Here is a 17,939-nt window from a genome sequence, read left to right as displayed (position 1 = left end):
GATGCCATAGCTCAGGGAAAGGTCCCAGCGCCAGGCACCTCGGACCAAAGTGAAGTCCGCTGCGCGAGGCTGCCGAGTCAGGCATAACAACGGATATTTCGGTGGGGTCTTGCGTTGAGAGTTTTCCGGCTGTGCTGTGTGCGCGCGAGTCATATGTATTCCATGGGCTGGGAACTTGGCCATCAGCATCGCAAACACCACAGCAATGACGAGCACGAGCACGAGCACGAGCAAGCACCGCGGAGTCCAAGTACCATCCACTCTCTCACGCCTCGGCCTGGTCGAAAAACATCGTGTCTGCTCGCCATGCTCACCGCATCTTAAAGCACCTTGCGCCAATGCAGCTCCCAGCCCTTCGACAGCTGCCACCCATTGAAATTCCGCGTTCTCACAGACTGTCAAACCTCGCTTAAGCAGCCTAAATATTTGCCCAATGCAGGTGGAAGCAGAGTATCACGCACTTCCTCTTCTAGACTGGCTTGGCGCTGCGGCACAGATAAAGCACCTGATGTGGGGTTTGTAAGATGGTGAGATTGTGAGATTGCGAGGTGCCCTTTGGTTGCGGTGGGTACCGAGCGAAGGATTTCAAGGCTGCTGTTGTGCTGCACGTTCGGACTGCGAATGCCGCGGCGTGAGGTGTATGTAGATCCCCCTGAAGGGCGCATACAACGCATACTCGCGGTATCACGGTAGCTCCTGAGGTTTCACGTACGAGGATGCAAGACTCAGCGTTTTGGGGTTGAGAACTGCTTGACGTGTGGGCAAAGGTAGATGTCTGGGAGATGAGCCCTTATTTCTGGTTCTCAGATGAAGGTTACAGCACGCTGGGCTCAAGACATGTTCATCGTAGTGGGTATATCAACACACTTAATAGCTGCGCATAGCTTGCAACGACCTCTTGACCGGTCAACGTACCACGCTCTACGTTGGTAGCTCAGCAGCACCATCCTGGTCAAAGATACGGTCTTTCAGCGGGGAGTGCTCTGAAGAACTTCTTTACTTTGAGCTGCTTCTCGTCCTCACCACCCCCAAAGACGTTGTCTGCCTTCTTCCCGCCAATCCGCACAGCATGTTGCAGCCTCCAGAACACTCTCTCACAACGCTCTTTGGCCTCCAGGATCGTGAGATCAAGGGCTGCACCGGTCTCGACAATGGAGTTGCCGAGTAACTTGACATGTTGTGCGAGTGCGTCCACCTCTCTGTTGAACTCTTTTACCTCCGAAGATGCTGGCGTCGGTGCCACGGGAGGTGGTGAGCCTGCTTCTGAAGGTGGCGGGCTAATGAGCGGTAGATAAGGGACAGTCAACGGCCCAGGTCCAATAGCAATATCGAGAAGCGCAAGGCGAGCTGCTACAAAACTGTAGTTGGTGTCCTTGCTCATGCGCCAATGTAATGACAATTCCAGGTATGTATGAATGAGTCTGGGCAGCTGCGGATCTGCAAGGGGTACATCGACCGGAGCAGGGTGGAATAGGAATGACAAAGCCAGATGCCGTTGTAGGTAGGCTGTCAATGGCGATTCCGTTGGGAACGCGTGTACGAGGTTTGCTTGCAAGAGCGGGTTTGTAACGCGCGAAAGCAGTTTCGGGATGACATATGTGAGCTGAGATGTGATCAGAGAATGCAAATCGTCCGGTGGAGGGCTTCCTACGCCAGAGGTCAACTTGTGGTTGTTGGCGTACTGGCAAATGACTGCTTCTATGGCGTCTTGAACAAGTCTCAGTGCTTCAGGGTCGAGTAACACACGGTCGTCTAAGCAGGTGTGACATAGTAAGTGGAATGCATGGATTCTAGCCTTTGCATGCAGCCTTCCCGAGGTCAGCTTGAGTTTCGTGTTTTTTTGAGAGCCGACATACCAAGGGGCAGCTGACGTGAGCAGAGCAGCGATGCGTTTCAACGATGGCGGCAATGGCCGGTGATTGTTTGCTTGCGCTTCAGAGGGTGATAACTCAGAGTTGGCATCTAAGCTCTCAACTTGAGCGCCAATCGATTTGAACATAGCGTCGAGTTTCCTCGGGCTGAGCTGCTTCTGTAATTGCTCATCATGCGTCTGGAGGATTTCGAGGTACTTTTGATCGAGAGCTGCATTGCGACCAAGACAAACTGAGCTAGCTTAGCATGTGAACCTCTCAAAACAGCAACGTCTCTTACTCTGATCAAGCATCCAGGTGGCGAGCTCCTTGGGCAATTCTTGCAGGCGGAAGATCTGATGCGCGAATCCAGTCATGAAGGCCTGATCTCGAGTGGACGGTTCTGGATCCGCTTTAGCAATGTCAGTTGTTGCTGGTCTGAAGACGCACCTTCAAAGCAAGCAGTCCAGCCATGGTCTGGTAAGCTCCGTTGAGGAAAAGACGGTATCGATGACAGATCCGGAGTATCTTCAAAGAAGTGGTAGGCAGTCTGGGCTTGTACTCCGTTGGTTCTTCGCATCGCCTTGTACAGTCGATCAGCTTGATCCGAGTCGTCGCCGTCCTGAATAGCATGCTTGAGTGTACTCTTGTCTAGAGTCGTCGCCACCGGAGCAGGCTGTTCGTCCTCCTTCTCCAGAGCAGCTTTGCGCTCTTGGATCTTCCTTTCTGTGTCTAGGTTCTTTTGTGCGGTCTCCATGAGCTGAGTGAAAGAGCGTTTGCCACTGTGCCTGCCTGCTTTGGGCGGTCTGCGCAGCTGAGGCTCATCGAAGCCTGTCCTACGGGTTGAGCGACTGGTATACGTTGGAATCTTCAGCTTTGGCGCAGGCAGGCCAAAGTCGAGCTCTCCCATGGAGTCAGAGTCGGAGTCTGAATTGAGGACTACTTGCTGTCCACGGGACAAGATTCGCTTGCTTGCGCCCGAATTCGCAGAGGTTTGCGAGGTATTCGGTGGTAGCGTCTCGATCGATGTCATGACAGTGTCGGTGGTGGGCGCGTCTTCTACGGTCGACGTGTTCGAACCCAATGACATCGAGGGACCGCCTGTGGAAGGTTGCGCGCGTTCTGGCAGCGCGGGGCCACCGGAGCTGGGTGGCTGCGAGACATTGTCGGCGTTAATGTCTGCTATCGCTAGACTGATCAGCCTGAGGCTGCAACTACTGTGTGGTTGTCTTAGGTAGGTAAGGCGCGGTACCTGGCGAGCTTTCTTGCGAAGTGCGCGGGACACTCTTGAAGAAATGCAAGATACTCTTGTTGTTCGACGCGTTCTGCCGCTTCATGACGGCAGTCGCTTTGCACAAGGCACCGCGACGCGTGATTGATAGAGTGGGGGTTGGAGCTCGGAATGCTTGGCCAGGATGCGAGACGCAACGGCGCGCTCTCACGGGATCAGATCCTGCGCTAACGTCTCCATCACGGGAGGCTAAGGCGGGCATGACGCGCGCGCGGGCTGGCGCTCATCAACGACGTGCAGCGGAATGCTCGCTCGTCCGCATCCGAGCACCGCGCTCTAGACTGGCGTTGTGCTGGACACGCTGGGCACGCTGGGCACGCTGGACACGCTGGACACGCTACAATGCTGTCATCGTGGGTGCGCCTGGGAAGTGCAATGCGTGCGCATCGCGGACAGCAGTGCGTGGTGAGGCTGCTTGATTGTTTCGCATTTGTCTTTATGAGCGCTCCCGGGGCCCACCGTGTCAGATATGGTGTCTTCCCTGCAAAAGGGTCCCAGAGTTCATGTATCTTTTCTGCCGTGCCCCAAATTAACAGCAGCTTCGTACGAGCCGCTAGGTCTGAGACCCCGTACTAGCAGCCGGCACCAAGTCTTGCGAAAAGTGGTCAAGAAAGCAGACGGATGACGGGCGCGGGAATCAGATTGGGAGCTTGCTCATAATGTGTATGGATCATAATGTGTATGGATCATAATGTGTATGGGTCATGATGCTGTGACGGGCGCTGACGGGCGCTGACGGGCGCTGGGGGCTGAGGCATCGAGGCTTGCTGCTTACAGGGCTGTGACCAGTGGACCTTAGCAGCGCTCAAGGGCGTCACGTCCCACCAGCAGCCGTCGCGAGCGTTGCACAGCGGTTGCAAGATGGTCTGGAGGCCACGCAGCGCGCGAACGTGGAGCATGCGGTGATCGCTTGATACCCTTCTACGCGGACGAAAAAGCAGCTCTCTGCTGCAGCCCTTTTGCTCATAGAGCATAGCGCGGGCTTTCGGCACGGTAGTGTGTAAACGCCGTAGCACCCCGGCGAATGCGCTCGTAAGCAACGCGCAGAAGTGCAATCAGCAATCAGCGAAAGAGACGTTTTGGTCTCCGAGCTCTCCGCCACTTTCCTCTATTCCCGCGCCCGGGTGCTTGACGACACCGCTGACACCAGGACAACGTCTTTTGCATCTGCACCGAACAGAGACTCTAGGGCTGCTGCGGAAAGACTCGCTCGCCGACCGACGCTCGCTCTGCCCTGACTGTTTTGGTGTTGCATGGGAAGCGTTGCCCTCCTCGCTGTCCGGGGGCTCCATAATATCTGCATAAGCACACGCCCGTGTAACGCTACTACGCTCATCTCTGGCCTCACTACTCATCCCCTTCGCACCGCCCACCACAACCCTTCCGCCCACCGGCTGTCCGTTCGTCAGTCCTCCAATACTCGCGCACTCTCTCCCCCAGGCGCATTGGCGAATTCGATAGCATAGAGGCCCTCCCGGCTGCGGCCGGCCATTGCAGCACCCCCGAACCTCTGCCGCCCGTCTCGCAGCAACCATGAGCTCGAACAACAACAACAACCCCAACCTGCAGCCGCCCTTCGCCGAGCTCGAGCCAGAGATCTCCAATCCCGTGAAGAGGATACGATGGGCGACACATCGTGCGACTGGCGCAAAGGCTGAGAACAAGCGGCATTCACTGAAAGAGCGGCTGCATCGACGGATAGGCTCAGGCGAGAAGAGAGACTCGATAGGGAAAGAAGCTGGCTCCCTAGGTGGACCTGAGGCCGACAAGTCGCCCGAGTCTTCAGATGCAGGCCACGACGACGAAGATTCTGCGCGCAGAGTCTACTTCAACGTGCCGCTCCCTCCCTCTGAACGCGACGAAGATGGCCACCCTATCCACTCGTATGCGCGCAACAAGATACGAACCGCCAAATACACCCCTATAAGTTTCATACCAAAGAACCTCTGGTTCCAGTTCCACAACATCGCGAACATCTACTTCTTGTTTATTATTATCTTGGGTGTACGTACACCCTCATCTCCTCGATAGTGGTCAGTGCAGCGCTAACAACCCATCCTGTAGATCTTCCAGATTTTTGGAGCCTCGAATCCAGCGCTGAACGCCGTACCGCTCATTGTCATCATCGTCGTAACGGCGATCAAGGACGCGGTCGAGGACTGGAGGAGAACCGTCCTTGACAACGACCTCAACAACGCGCCCGTGCACCGTCTGGTCGATTTCAACAACGTGAACACTGCAGAAGACACTGTCTCGCCATGGAGGAAGTTCAAGAAGGCGTGCACAAGGACTATTCTTGTGGCGTATAGGCTCATGAAGAATGCGACAAGCAAAAAGGGCGCAAAGGGCAAGGGGGACAGTGAGCGTGGTATTGACGGCTCCCGTCCCTCAGTCGATACTCGACGAGCATCTGTTGCTACTCGCAGGTCATCCTACTTCGACGCCCAAGAGGGCATCCAGATGACCCCGGTCCCTTCGCCCTTGCCTGGCGCATCCCCCAGTCATTCCCCGCCACCCACCGAACGCGGCCCTGGCGACAACGACAAGATTCGCGGCAACGATTCCAAGGGCAACACGACAAAGAAGTTCTGGGGTAGCGTGCTCAATCCCTTCAAGACTGCTCCAGAAAAAGCTCGCTTCAAGAAAGATGCTTGGAAGAACGTGCAGGTTGGTGATTTCATTCGCCTGTACAACGACGAGGAGATTCCTGCAGATGTCATTGTCCTGTCGACGTCGTCTGACGACGGCGCTTGCTATGTTGAGACCAAGAATTTGGATGGAGAGACAAATCTCAAAGTTAGAAACGCCCTTCACTGCACACGCGACGTGCGACACGCCCGCCACTGCGAACGCGCCGAGTTCGCAATCGAGAGTGAAGGTCCTCATTCGAATCTGTACTCTTACAGCGCTGTCATTAGGTGGCAGCAGCACAATGCCAAGGACCCCGAGACACCCACCTACGAAATGGCTGAGCCGATCTCGATCAACAATCTGCTTCTGCGTGGTTGCCAGCTGCGAAATACCGAATGGGTTCTCGGCGTAGTTGTCTTCACTGGAGAGGAGACCAAGATCATGATCAACTCCGGTGTCACCCCCAGTAAGCGCGCTAGGATCTCGAAAGACCTCAACTGGAACGTCATCTACAACTTCATCATCCTGGCTCTTATGTGTTTGGTCTCTGGAGTCGTCCTTGGTGTTACCTGGGCCAGAGACGATACCTCGCATTCGATTTTCGAGTATGGATCATATGGTGGCAACCCAGCAACCGACGGTGTTATTTCCTTCTGGGCTGGTATCATTTTGTTCCAGAACTTGGTGCCCATCTCTCTCTACATCACCCTGGAAATCATCCGCACCTTGCAGGCTCTCTTCATCTACAGCGATGTTCAGATGTACTACGAAGAGCTCGACTACCCTTGCACTCCCAAGTCCTGGAACATTTCGGATGATGTCGGTCAGGTCGAATACATCTTCTCAGACAAGACTGGTACACTGACTCAAAATGTCATGGAGTTTAAGAAGTGCACAATCAACGGCGTTCCTTATGGCGAGGCTTATACCGAGGCTCAAGCTGGTATGCAAAGAAGGCAAGGAATCAACGTCGAGGTCGAGGCTGCTCGTGCGAGGGAGCAGATTGCTCGTGACCGCGTACGAATGCTCGAGGGAAGCCGCAGGTTGCACAACAACCCCTACTTGTGGGATGAGGACCTCACTTTCGTCGCACCAGACTACATCGACGATCTCGCCGGCGAGTCCGGTCCAGAGCAGAAGAAGGCTAACGAACGGTTCATGCTTGCGCTTGCTCTCTGCCACACCGTTGTCACCGAACGTACACCCGGAGATCCACCGAAGATCGAGTTCAAGGCTCAGTCTCCCGATGAGGCGGCGCTCGTTGCGACAGCTCGTGACGTTGGCTTCACTTTCGTAGGCCGAGAAGACGACAAGCTCATCGTCAACGTTCTTGGCGAAGAGCGCAAATACCAGGTTCTGAACACCCTCGAATTCAACTCGACCCGAAAACGGATGAGCGCCATCATCAGAATGCCAGATGGAAAGATTATGTTGTTCTGCAAGGGTGCGGATAGCATGATCTACTCTCGATTGATCCCCAACGAGCAGAGACAGCTTCGCGTCACGACTGGCGAACACCTCGAAATGTTTGCAAGAGAAGGACTGCGAACTCTCTGTATCGCACAGAAGGAGATTTCGGAACAGGAATATGCTGAATGGAACAAGGACTACGACATTGCCGCCAATGCTATCGCCGACCGAGAGGACAAGCTCGAAGAGGTCTCCGACCGAATCGAGAACCAGCTGTGGTTGATCGGTGGTACTGCTATTGAAGACAGGCTGCAAGACGGAGTGCCAGAGTCAATTTCGCTTCTTGGCCAAGCCGGTATCAAGCTCTGGGTCTTGACAGGTGACAAGGTCGAAACAGCCATCAACATTGGTTTCTCCTGCAACCTCCTCGACAACGACATGGATCTCGTCATTCTCAAGGTTATAGACGACAGTATTGAGTCGGTGGAAGCTCAGCTGGACGAGAAGCTAGCTATCTTTGGCTTGACAGGTTCTGAAGAAGAGCTTGAAGCTGCTCAGACTGATCACGAACCTCCGCCACCGACCCACGCCATCATCATTGATGGTGACACCCTCAAGCTCGCATTGGACGACTCCCTCAAGCGAAAGTTCCTCCTGCTTTGCAGACGATGCCGATCTGTGCTTTGCTGTCGTGTCAGTCCCAGTCAGAAGGCTGCTGTCGTCAACATGGTCAAGACTGGTCTCGACTGCTTGACTCTGGCCATCGGTGACGGTGCCAACGATGTTGCTATGATTCAGGAAGCTCACGTTGGTGTTGGTATTGCTGGTGTTGAGGGTCGCGCAGCCGTCATGTCTTCCGACTACGCTATTGGACAATTCCGCTTCTTGACTCGCCTCGTACTCGTCCACGGTCGATGGTCTTATCGACGACTCGCAGAAACTATTGCCAACTTCTTCTACAAGGTCAGTACGATAGCACTCGTGACTGTGCTGAATGCTAATCTGTATGCAGAACATCGTCTGGACGTTCGCGCTCTTCTGGTACCAGGTCTACACCAACTTCGACAGCCAGTATATCTTCGATTACACCTACATTATCTTTTTCAATCTTGCTTTCACTTCCCTTCCGGTTATCGTCATGGGTGTCTTGGATCAAGACGTCGATGACAGGATATCGCTCGCAGTTCCTCAGCTGTATCGCCGCGGTATTGAGCGGAAGGAGTGGACCCAGCCTAAGTTCTGGTACGTACGCTCTTTATGGTAAGAAGACGGTCACTAACCAACAACAGGGCCTACATGATTGACGGTGTCTACCAATCCGCCATTGCTTTCTTCTTGGTATACGAGATCTTCTACCCCGCCACATTCACAACCTCAAGCGGTCTGGATCTCGCAGAGTACCGACGCATGGGTGTTTACGCCGCCACTACTGCTGTCTGTGCCGCCAACATCTACGTTCTTTACAACACCTACCGATGGGATTGGCTGATGCTGTTGATCGTTGTCATCAGTACAATCCTGGTCTGGTTCTGGACAGGTATTTACACATCATTCACTGGAAGTGCCCAGTTCTACAAGGCTGGCGCGGAAGTGTACGGGAACTTGAACTTTTGGGCATATGTTCTCGTTGCGACGATCATGTGTTTGCTTCCGCGATTCATTTTCAAGGCCGCACAGAAGATGTATTTCCCTCTCGACGTCGACATCATCCGTGAGCAGGTCAAGCAAGGAAAGTTCGACTACCTGAAGGACAACAACAGCTACCTCCCTCCCCCTCCGGGCAAAGCACAGACTGTTGTACCGGATGTGGATGCAGACAAGTACAAGGCTGCCAACGCTGAGCCTACCGATGAGGACGTTCGACCCATCTACCCACCATCCGTAGCGCCCACTGCCACAACACACAACCCACGAAGTCAGAATGGTAGCAACAGCACCGACTACACATACCGTCGCTCGATGGACGGCCTCCCTGCAGCTCCTCGCATGTCGTCCGAAGGTCGCCCGGTTAACAGCTACGAACACCGTGTGCGACCCAGCTACGACCGCGCTAGGATGTCTATGGACCGTGTGAGGCCAAGTTTTGAACAGAGCAACGACTTCACATCAGCTGCTATGCTGACCCGTATCGAGTCAGCCCATAGCCGCAACAGCTACATAGGACGTAGTCGCACTGGCAGCCAGAGCGGATCAACTGGCAACATAGGAAGTCGACTGAAGAACGCCATTCGCCGCGCGACAATCACAAGAGAGGAGGCACCCTCAGACCTTCGGGATGCGCCTGCTGTACCGGCGATAACAACAAGCTCACCAAAGAACTCACCAGAGCTGAAATCATCAGAGCTGAAAACACCGCCCAGGAGCCCCCCTAGGTGACCGCGGTGATTCCGCATTTCCACTGTTTTTAACGACTTGTATATAAAGATATTCCCCACCATGTTACGCATCGGGCGTTCACGTATACACCATTGCTAGCTTCCTTTGCTCTTGCCCCAGCTGCAAGTGGGCGTTTCTTGGCTACACTTTGTTTGGCATACGCGATTCCCATTCCTTTCTGCATTTTCCTTATCTTGTTCTGTTGGGGGCTTTAACGGCTGTGAGGTTCGTAGACCAGCAACGATAGATGTGCTGATGACTACGGATGTGCGGTGTAAATAGTTAATGCATAGCCGGTCCTTTTGGGCCGGCTGGATCTTGAACTACTTTCCATGACATGTTTTGACACGTGAATATACCAGCACAAACTAGTTCTGCGTGCAATCTTCAGATGCTCCAACCTTGAGAGTGATGCTTGATGGAAATTGGGTGCTTGATAGGCTTGGCGACGGCTATACGCGCTAGTGGGTCGCGTCGCGTTGTGAGATTCTTTGAGCGGGCCCTAGCCGCAATGACGCCCATCATCCATACACTCACTCCTCATCCCGTCACCGCAACGCTCAACCTCTGCTCGGCGTCCCGGCAGCCAACCGCCGCTCCTTCACGGACAAATTCTTATCTCCTCTTGATAAAGGCCGCCCTGCTGCCTGCCCACCCGCGCTCACGACCCTAGCTGAGGCAGGTACGAGGAAGGGCGAACATCGTGCTGTAGATAGCGTTTCTTTTTCTAGCAGCGGCTGCAAGCGCTTGCACTATATATATTGAGGCACTGCAAGCGTGCTATAAACCATTGCTCTGCCTAGTGACTGGGAGGGTTGCCTCCGAGTGGCGCAAAGGACCGCGGGGATAGATAGGGACATGGCGGAAATCCTCGAGAAGATCAAGTGAGTACGATGGGCACTTCCTGCCAAATCTTACCTGTAATCACCTCTCTTTGCCTCATTGCCTCTTTCCCTTTCGTACACTGTTACCAACTGCAAGCACCTCATATATCAATCAGCAATGACTTACCTTGCAATGTACAGCGAGCTTCGAGCACTACCTGAAGATCAACATCTTTTCTGCCCTCGCATCGGGGAGGATGGAGCCGTATACTACGACGAAGACGTAGCAAGCTACCCGCCCGAGACTGACCCCGCCGTGCTGAAAGACCGCGAGCTACGAATACGAGAAGCCGAGGAACGGAAATGGACGGCATTGAAAGCTACAGAGATCCTAGCTTTCGATGGAGACGAGGCAGCACCACACAAGGAATGGCTGTTAGAAAGGCTGAATCAGCTCATGCAGAGCTGCGATGTCTGCGTACGGGTATTCCACCAATCGAGAGCTGAATGGAGAACACGGCTGGTCGACACATACGACGAGGAGAACATTGGAGACTTCCTGAATGTGGTGGACGAGCAATGTCTCGGACGTATACAAGCCGGCTTGGACGAGGCAAATACAATATTGAGCAGCGCGGAACCAAAAGCTCGCGGCGTGCGGATACTGCCAGGGCAATGCACATATGCCTTCTTCGAGGCCTTGAGCTGCGACGCTCTGGTACGAAACGAGGACCGCCTCACTCAGCACTTCGACGCACCATTCGACCTGGTACAGACAAAGAAGCGGTTGAAAGTGCAAACCTACCTTCCAGCCATGACTCGCTTCCTGTTCAGCAAGAAGGAGAGCCGTCAGAGGTGGGCTGCATTATCATGGTCAACGTTCAAGCGCAACCTTCTCAAGTCAGAGTTCGAGTGGGCTGTGCGGGACTACATGATTAGCGCCATGATGAAGATCCAGATGAACAACCTTGACATCGAGCTCGTCCCGTTGTTCTGGAGTGGAGCTCGTCTGATCATTGGCAAGATGGACAGAGAGCTAATAACAGAGTACATTCGCGGCCTTGATGGGAACTTTTACAGATTGATGCTCGATCATCTCTCGCTGAAGTCGGAAGCGTTCCTCGACATCCTCGCCACAATGGAGGAGTTGTTAAAGAGGGCTCCGATCAACTTCTGGGAAGGCATGAACGCTGTCACTCCTTCAATAGCCACAGTTGTGGAGCAGATCTTCAATAGCCCTGTTTTACAGCAGGTGCTAATCGCAGCAAGGGAAGATGACGAACAATGCATGAGCAATGTCCAAGCCGCATTCAGCTGGATACCTCTTTTCACCGCATCCATCAAGCCAGCAAATCTCGGCCCAGCTACTAGACCTTTCGCGCAAGCACTTTTCGGTCGCTTCCAGGATGAACGATATCCACAGGTGTCCAGAGCTAGATGCTTCCGTGAAGGCTTGAAGGTGCTCGAGTTCACCTTCAAGAAGATGTGCGAGGGCAAGACGATAGGCAAGTTTGTCGGGCAGCCAACAGTGAACGGCATGATGGACATGTTTTCAACACATACCCAGTTGCTCGTTTCGAGGCTGAAGACCTTCGGTGACAGCGACGCCGATGTTGAAGACGCTGATTTGACTCTGGTCGTAATCCAGAATGCGTTTCTGCTCGAAGCTCAGTCTTTGATCATCGAGAGACAACTGATCTCTGCGAAAAAGCCGTCGCCGACCGAGACTCCATCATCTGCGCCAATCTGGAGAACTATACTGAAGGCGATCGATCACCAGAGCTTGGAGCTTGCATCGCATCTGCTGGTTGCGGGAAGAGCCCTAATCGGACTTGAGCCTCTGTCGATGAAGTCTGGTGTCGAGAAGATCCCTGCAGAAGTACGTCACTTCAACGATCGCTTCAAACTCCTCTCCCAGTCAATTACGGACGTGGTTGATCGACTGTCGGAGTTCAACCCTTCGCAGCTACATGCACTCTTCGAGAAGCCAGTGGCGGCAAGTGCGATTGTCTCACTGTTGTTCTCTTCGACAGAAGATACGAGAAGTTCAGCCATCGAGCTGCTAAAGGTCATCAGTCTGGAAGAGGAGCGACGGAATGCTTTGCAGCACATCCTGAACAACTACTTTAAGAACGTAGTCATGGGAATATCAGACTCGATTCGTCAAGTCATGCGCAAGAAGGCTTTTGCTCCTACTCCAAGTATGATCAGGACGTGCAGAGATGTCATCGACGTTCTCTGCAACTCTCAAGACGGTATTCTCCGTACGAAAGATTTGAACATCGCAGAAGCGGCGGCGACAATGAACATCTGGAAGAACTTGTGGGATTCGCTGACCATGATCTTCGCCACTACGGAAGCATGGAGTAATCTCGGCTTCTACGACAAGCAGATGATGATGGACTTCTGTCGAGACACTATGCAGTTCGCTGATGAAGTCTTCGACCAGTGCAGCATCTTTGCGACTGCTTTGAAGAAGCAAGCTCAGTCAGGCGACGACGAGGGCAAGGCTAAGACTGAGTTGTTGCAAGAGCTGCTCGAGCTGCCCGCAAATGCTATGGAAGGCCTAGCGAAGTGGCTTCGTCTTCGAGACGAGTTTCTGTCGAGCAAGTCTGTCACCCTCATTAGCAAGCTGCTCGTTCGGTTGCATAACGTATCTATTGAAGTCAACACTGATACCCTCTCTTACATGGAGAGGATTTTGACCGGCGACATCCGTGCTAAGCTCAGTACAACACAACAAGCTGAGCTGCAACAAGCTCTGGAGACACATCTCGGCCACTCTATCGTCAAGGACGAAGAGCCTGCGGCGCCTAGACAGGCTTCCATCAGCAAATGGATGTCCACTGGAGCCGCAGCATCGCCGAGTGACGCGAAGGCGAGACTCATGTCAAGCCTTACTTCAGGCTCGAGCGCGTTCAAGGAGAGGCGGGAGGCTATGCGAGCCACAGAAGCGAAACTTGTTAAGCAGAAAGCTCTCGATGCCCAGAAGAACGCTTCTCAGGATGAGTTCAAGAGAAAGCGCCAGCTTGAGCTGCAAAGGCGCGAGAAGGAGAAAGCCGCTGCCATTGCCAAGGCGAAACAGGCTCGAGGCCTTACACAAACCAACGAGGCAGGCTCTGGACTGGAAGGCCTGGGTGTTCTGGGCAAAGACTCAGCAGCCAAAGGAGAAGGACTCATGCACTCATCCGACGAGTCCGAGGACAGCGACGGCGACATCGATGAAGATCTCTTCGGCATCAAGAAGACCAAGGTAAAGGCTGGGCCGAAGACAAACATCGTCAATGAAGTCAAGATTCAGATGCCGTTCAAGAAGAAGAGGGTGCAGCGCTCGATCAAGGATATGCGTGCTCGTCTTGCTCCTGATCTGTCATCGCTGCACAGGGCTATTCTTGGCTGGGACTACTTCTATGATGGCGACTATCCACCCAAGTCGAACCCTGGGGTCTATTCCAAGGTTCTTAATACTTTCCGAACACCGAACGACTATCAAAACACCTTTGAGCCACTCTTGACTCTTGAAGCTTGGCAGGGTTTCGTCAAGGCTCGCGAAGAGAATCAGAACAAGGCTTATGAGATCCGTATCACATCGCGAGCAAGTGTGGATATGTTCCAAGAGGTCGGTAGCACGATGACACACGAGGAGAACCGCGACATCTTCATCTCCGAAGGCGACATCATTCTCCTCTCACGGACGAAGACGCCGTCTGCTGAGGTGCCGACATGCTTAGCAAGAGTGTTCCGCGTCAAGAGGAAGCAACAGCACATCGAAGCCTCATACCGGGTCGTGCCCGGTAACCCTCTCTCATCTGCTCTGAACCCCAGCAGTACTGTCTTTGGTGTAAAGCTGCAATCCATCACCCCGCTTGAGCGCGAGTATGGTGCTCTCAAGGGTCTGCAGTACTACGATCTCTGCGATGAGATCATTCGGGCCAAGCCGTCACCTCTATTGACCTACACCGACAAGCAGATCGACCCGCTAATGGACAACTATAATCTGAACAAGGCACAGGCTAAGGCCGTCAAGTCAGCTATTGACAACGATGCCTTCACATTGATTCAAGGGCAAGTCGTACATGCGCCTGATCAAGTGTTAATGCTGACAATATTTCAGTCCCCCTGGTTCCGGAAAGACTAAAACCATCACTGCCATCGTCGGAGCGATTCTGTCAGATACTCTTCGAAGGAGTGGAACAGCTGTACCAGTCCCTGGTGGTCAACAGCGGAACGACACTGCCACGAAGAAGCTCTTGGTCTGTGCACCCAGTAACGCCGCCGTGGACGAACTGGTCATGCGTTTCAAGGCCGGCATCAAGACCCTGGCCGGTGAAGAGCGCAAGCTTAACATTGTGCGTCTCGGTCGCAGCGATGCTATTAAGACGGATGTACAGGACGTGTGCTTGGAAGAGCTCGTCAGCCAAAGGCTAGGCACCTCCAACCCAAAGAACAACGACCGCGAGGCGACTCAGAAGCTTTTCACAGACCACAAGGCGGTATCGGAGAAGCTCAGGAACGCTATCGAGCATATTCAAACCGGTGAGCTAAAGGGAGATGCTGCTACGAAACTCCAAGACGACATCAACGCTCTGCGAAAACAGAAGCAGGCCCTTGGAACCAAGATCGACAATGCAAAGGACGACGAGAAGCTCGCTGGTCGTAACGCAGACCTCAACCGTCGACGAGCTCAAGAAGCCATCTTGAACGATGCCCACGTCATCTGCGCAACACTCAGTGGTTCTGGTCATGAGATGTTCCAAGGCCTCAGTATCGAGTTTGAGACGGTCATCGTTGATGAGGCCGCGCAGTGTGTTGAGATGAGCGCACTCATTCCTCTCAAGTACGGGTGCGCAAAGTGCATCCTTGTCGGGGATCCCAAGCAGCTGCCGCCTACTGTCTTTTCGAAGGAAGCTGCTCGCTTTGCTTACGAGCAGAGTTTGTTCGTTCGAATGCAGAAGAACCACCCAGACGATGTTCACCTTTTGGACACGCAGTACCGTATGCATCCTGAGATTAGTCTGTTCCCAAGCAAAACATTCTACGATGGCAAGCTGCTGGACGGTGGTGATATGGCCGGTCTGCGCAAGCAGCCGTGGCATCAGAGCATGCTCCTTGGACCATACCGCTTCTTTGACGTGCAGGGTCAGCAATCAGCTGCACCCAAAGGCCATTCTTTGATCAACAGAGCCGAAATCGATGTTGCACTACAGCTATACAAGCGGCTCACTACCGATTACTCGAGCTACGATTTCAAAGGCAAAATCGGCATCATCACACCCTACAAGAGTCAACTAAAGGAGCTGAAGAGTCAATTCTCCTACGTGTATGGTGCCAACATTATCGATGAGATCGACTTCAACACCACTGACGCTTTCCAAGGCCGAGAGAGCGAGGTCATCATCTTCTCCTGCGTGCGTGCTTCGCCAGTGGGCGGCATCGGTTTCTTGCAAGACATTCGACGTATGAACGTCGGTCTCACACGCGCTAAGTCCTCACTCTGGGTCCTGGGCAACTCGCAATCGCTTGTTCGAGGAGAGTTTTGGAAGAAGCTAGTTGTGGACGCAAAAGACAGGAAGAGGTACACCGATGGCAATGTTATGAAGATGCTCAGTGAGCATTCGAGCAAGTACCCTGCGCCTAAGGAGGGTTACATGAAGCCGCATCGACCAACGCCGGAAGTCAAGTCTGAGCCCATGAGTCGGAATGAGAGCAATCAGTCCAATGGCAGCAGCATTAAGCAAGATGTCAAACCAGAGATCAAACCGGAGATCAAGAAAGAACCGGGGCTCGTGCATCATGCAAAGCGCAAGCTCAGCGACAGCCCAGACATCAAGGCCGAAAACAACGGCGACGATTTCGACATGCTCGATGCTCCATCAGACACGGCGTCTAATGCCAACACGAACATGCACAATGGAGGCAGTGGTCGATCAACGCCTGCCGCACATGCAAGGAGCTCACCGACGGTCGAAAGCGATCGTGCCAACACTCCAACTGATGTATTAGGAGGTATGAGGGCAAAGCCTAAGATCAAGAGGAGGCCGAAGCCTAGTGGACCGTTCATTGACAACAGGCCCAAAAAACCTAGGACGGGCTGAGCTCGGCATAGACGCCCCACGATTGGTAACGCAAGCGATCTCACTGTTATCGAGATCAACAAGCAGGTGCTACTTGACCAAGCTTTCAAGTAACGGTCATGAAGGACACGAAAGAAGGTCTGAGCTGGGGAACATTGTGGTGGCTGCTCACCTGCATGGCGTTTGGCGTGTTTGTAAACATACTCAGCATCTGATCGGCGTTCACCATACATTTTGGACACTATGTAGACTAGATAGAGGGATCTGCACCTCTTTGCTTCTCGCGGGCGTTCCCACAAAGCTTCGTCGAGCTTCCGAAGATTGGCCACGAAGCGGGAAGGCGCTCGTGGCGTAGATCTGATGGCTGTGATCGACCAGTGATTCTCAGATGTGCCGACTGTGGATTTGCTGTGGCTTCTCATGGTTATGATCGACCAGTGATTCTCACAGATCTGGCAACTGTGGATTGGATTCGCCATGGCTCCTGAATGACCCCGCTCGCCGCGGCTAAAGTGCCTTTCTCGTCTGCAGTTGCATTCAACGGCTACCTGCACGGCTTATGGCGCACAACATATGCGAGGTCTTGCTGGACGACACACGTCAACACCAAAACAACGGAACGCATGATAGCAATCAGACCCATCCATTGCGCCCCAAACATCGATATAATGGTCTCACGAAGTTGTCTTCTAGAAAGTAGCTATTGACGGCTGGTCTTCTCCTTACCTGCGGATCGCAAGCGCTGGAAGCTCCCTTCGCTGTTGCTAAAAGAAGCAAGTCGCACAACGCTTTTTCGCGCAGCAACGCGACAATTCTGTCCCACATTCCAAGCAGCAAGCCGTCATAGGCTTACGAAAGCTTCCGACAACCAAGGTCGAGAACCCGATATCCGCGATACAACAACTGCATAGTAAAGTGGTCAATAGCCACGATGGACTTTGTTTTGCGTCCAACTCCGCAGGCAACCATCGTGAAGAAGAAAGTTGGCGACGAACTACTTCAGGGCCCTTACATCCCTCAATCGGGCCTCACCCCCAGCCTTTCGCGTCTGTCGTTTCGTTGAGGATCAGGTCATTGTTGCCAGTCACTTGCCTCGTTATCAGCACCTGCCGTGCCACGTCGCGTCACGTAACGTCCATCACGAGCTCAAGAACTGATCCCTACTATCAATTACCGCCACCGGTTCCACCACAGAGTGGGATCCTGCAAGTCAGACAATCGTCCGAATCTGAAGGGAGGAAAATACTGCATGTAGCCTTCATCCCTGGCCGACGTTGTCACTTAAGCGCCAAAGCAGAGTCAAACCTCTGCCGAAGTATGAGCGGTACAACAATAACAGCATATGCTGAGTACCAGTCTCCTGGTTGTGCCACGTTCTGGGCTCAGCTGTTGCCAGCCGTTGCACTTGCTCGCGCCCGTGAGGTCTGGCACACGGCGGTCCTGCTACTCACGCTGAGCATTTAGGCGGCACGGTCTCCCGCAT

At 53.5% G+C, this 17,939-nt stretch overlaps 3 protein-coding genes across 3 annotated transcripts; 2 read left to right on the top strand and 1 right to left on the bottom strand.

Annotated features, from left to right (window-relative positions):
- Nucleotides 1–574: 574 nt before the first annotated feature.
- On the bottom strand, nt 575–3,202 carry BU25DRAFT_408991 (uncharacterized protein). Its single transcript, XM_033705958.1, has 4 exons — nt 2,301–3,202; nt 2,152–2,253; nt 1,857–2,103; nt 575–1,808 (listed from the first exon to the last, which is right to left on the bottom strand). The coding sequence occupies exons 1-4, from the start codon at nt 2,938–2,940 to the stop codon at nt 953–955; spliced, it is 1,845 nt and encodes a 614-aa protein (XP_033563915.1). The 5' UTR covers nt 2,941–3,202; the 3' UTR covers nt 575–952.
- Nucleotides 3,203–4,242: 1,040 nt separating this feature from the next.
- BU25DRAFT_489730 (phospholipid-translocating P-type ATPase) lies at nt 4,243–9,846 on the top strand. Its single transcript, XM_033711438.1, has 4 exons — nt 4,243–5,145; nt 5,206–8,145; nt 8,195–8,424; nt 8,472–9,846. Exons 1-4 carry the CDS (start codon nt 4,675–4,677, stop codon nt 9,556–9,558), a joined length of 4,728 nt encoding a protein of 1,575 aa, XP_033563914.1. The 5' UTR covers nt 4,243–4,674; the 3' UTR covers nt 9,559–9,846.
- Nucleotides 9,847–10,416: 570 nt separating this feature from the next.
- Nucleotides 10,417–16,694, top strand: BU25DRAFT_447142 (tRNA-splicing endonuclease-like protein; the record flags this gene model as incomplete). Its single annotated transcript, XM_033709532.1, has 3 exons — nt 10,417–10,442; nt 10,584–14,408; nt 14,497–16,694. 3 exons carry the CDS (start codon nt 10,417–10,419, stop codon nt 16,475–16,477), a joined length of 5,832 nt encoding a protein of 1,943 aa, XP_033563913.1. The 3' UTR covers nt 16,478–16,694.
- Between the last annotated feature and the right edge of the window lie 1,245 nt (nt 16,695–17,939).

The sequence above is a fragment of the Macroventuria anomochaeta genome (genome assembly GCF_010093625.1).
Source record: "Macroventuria anomochaeta strain CBS 525.71 unplaced genomic scaffold BU25scaffold_9, whole genome shotgun sequence".
Lineage (NCBI taxonomy): Eukaryota > Fungi > Ascomycota > Dothideomycetes > Pleosporales > Didymellaceae > Macroventuria > Macroventuria anomochaeta.
Note: the sequence above shows the minus strand (reverse complement) of the source record. Positions and strands in the feature narration are given on the sequence as shown.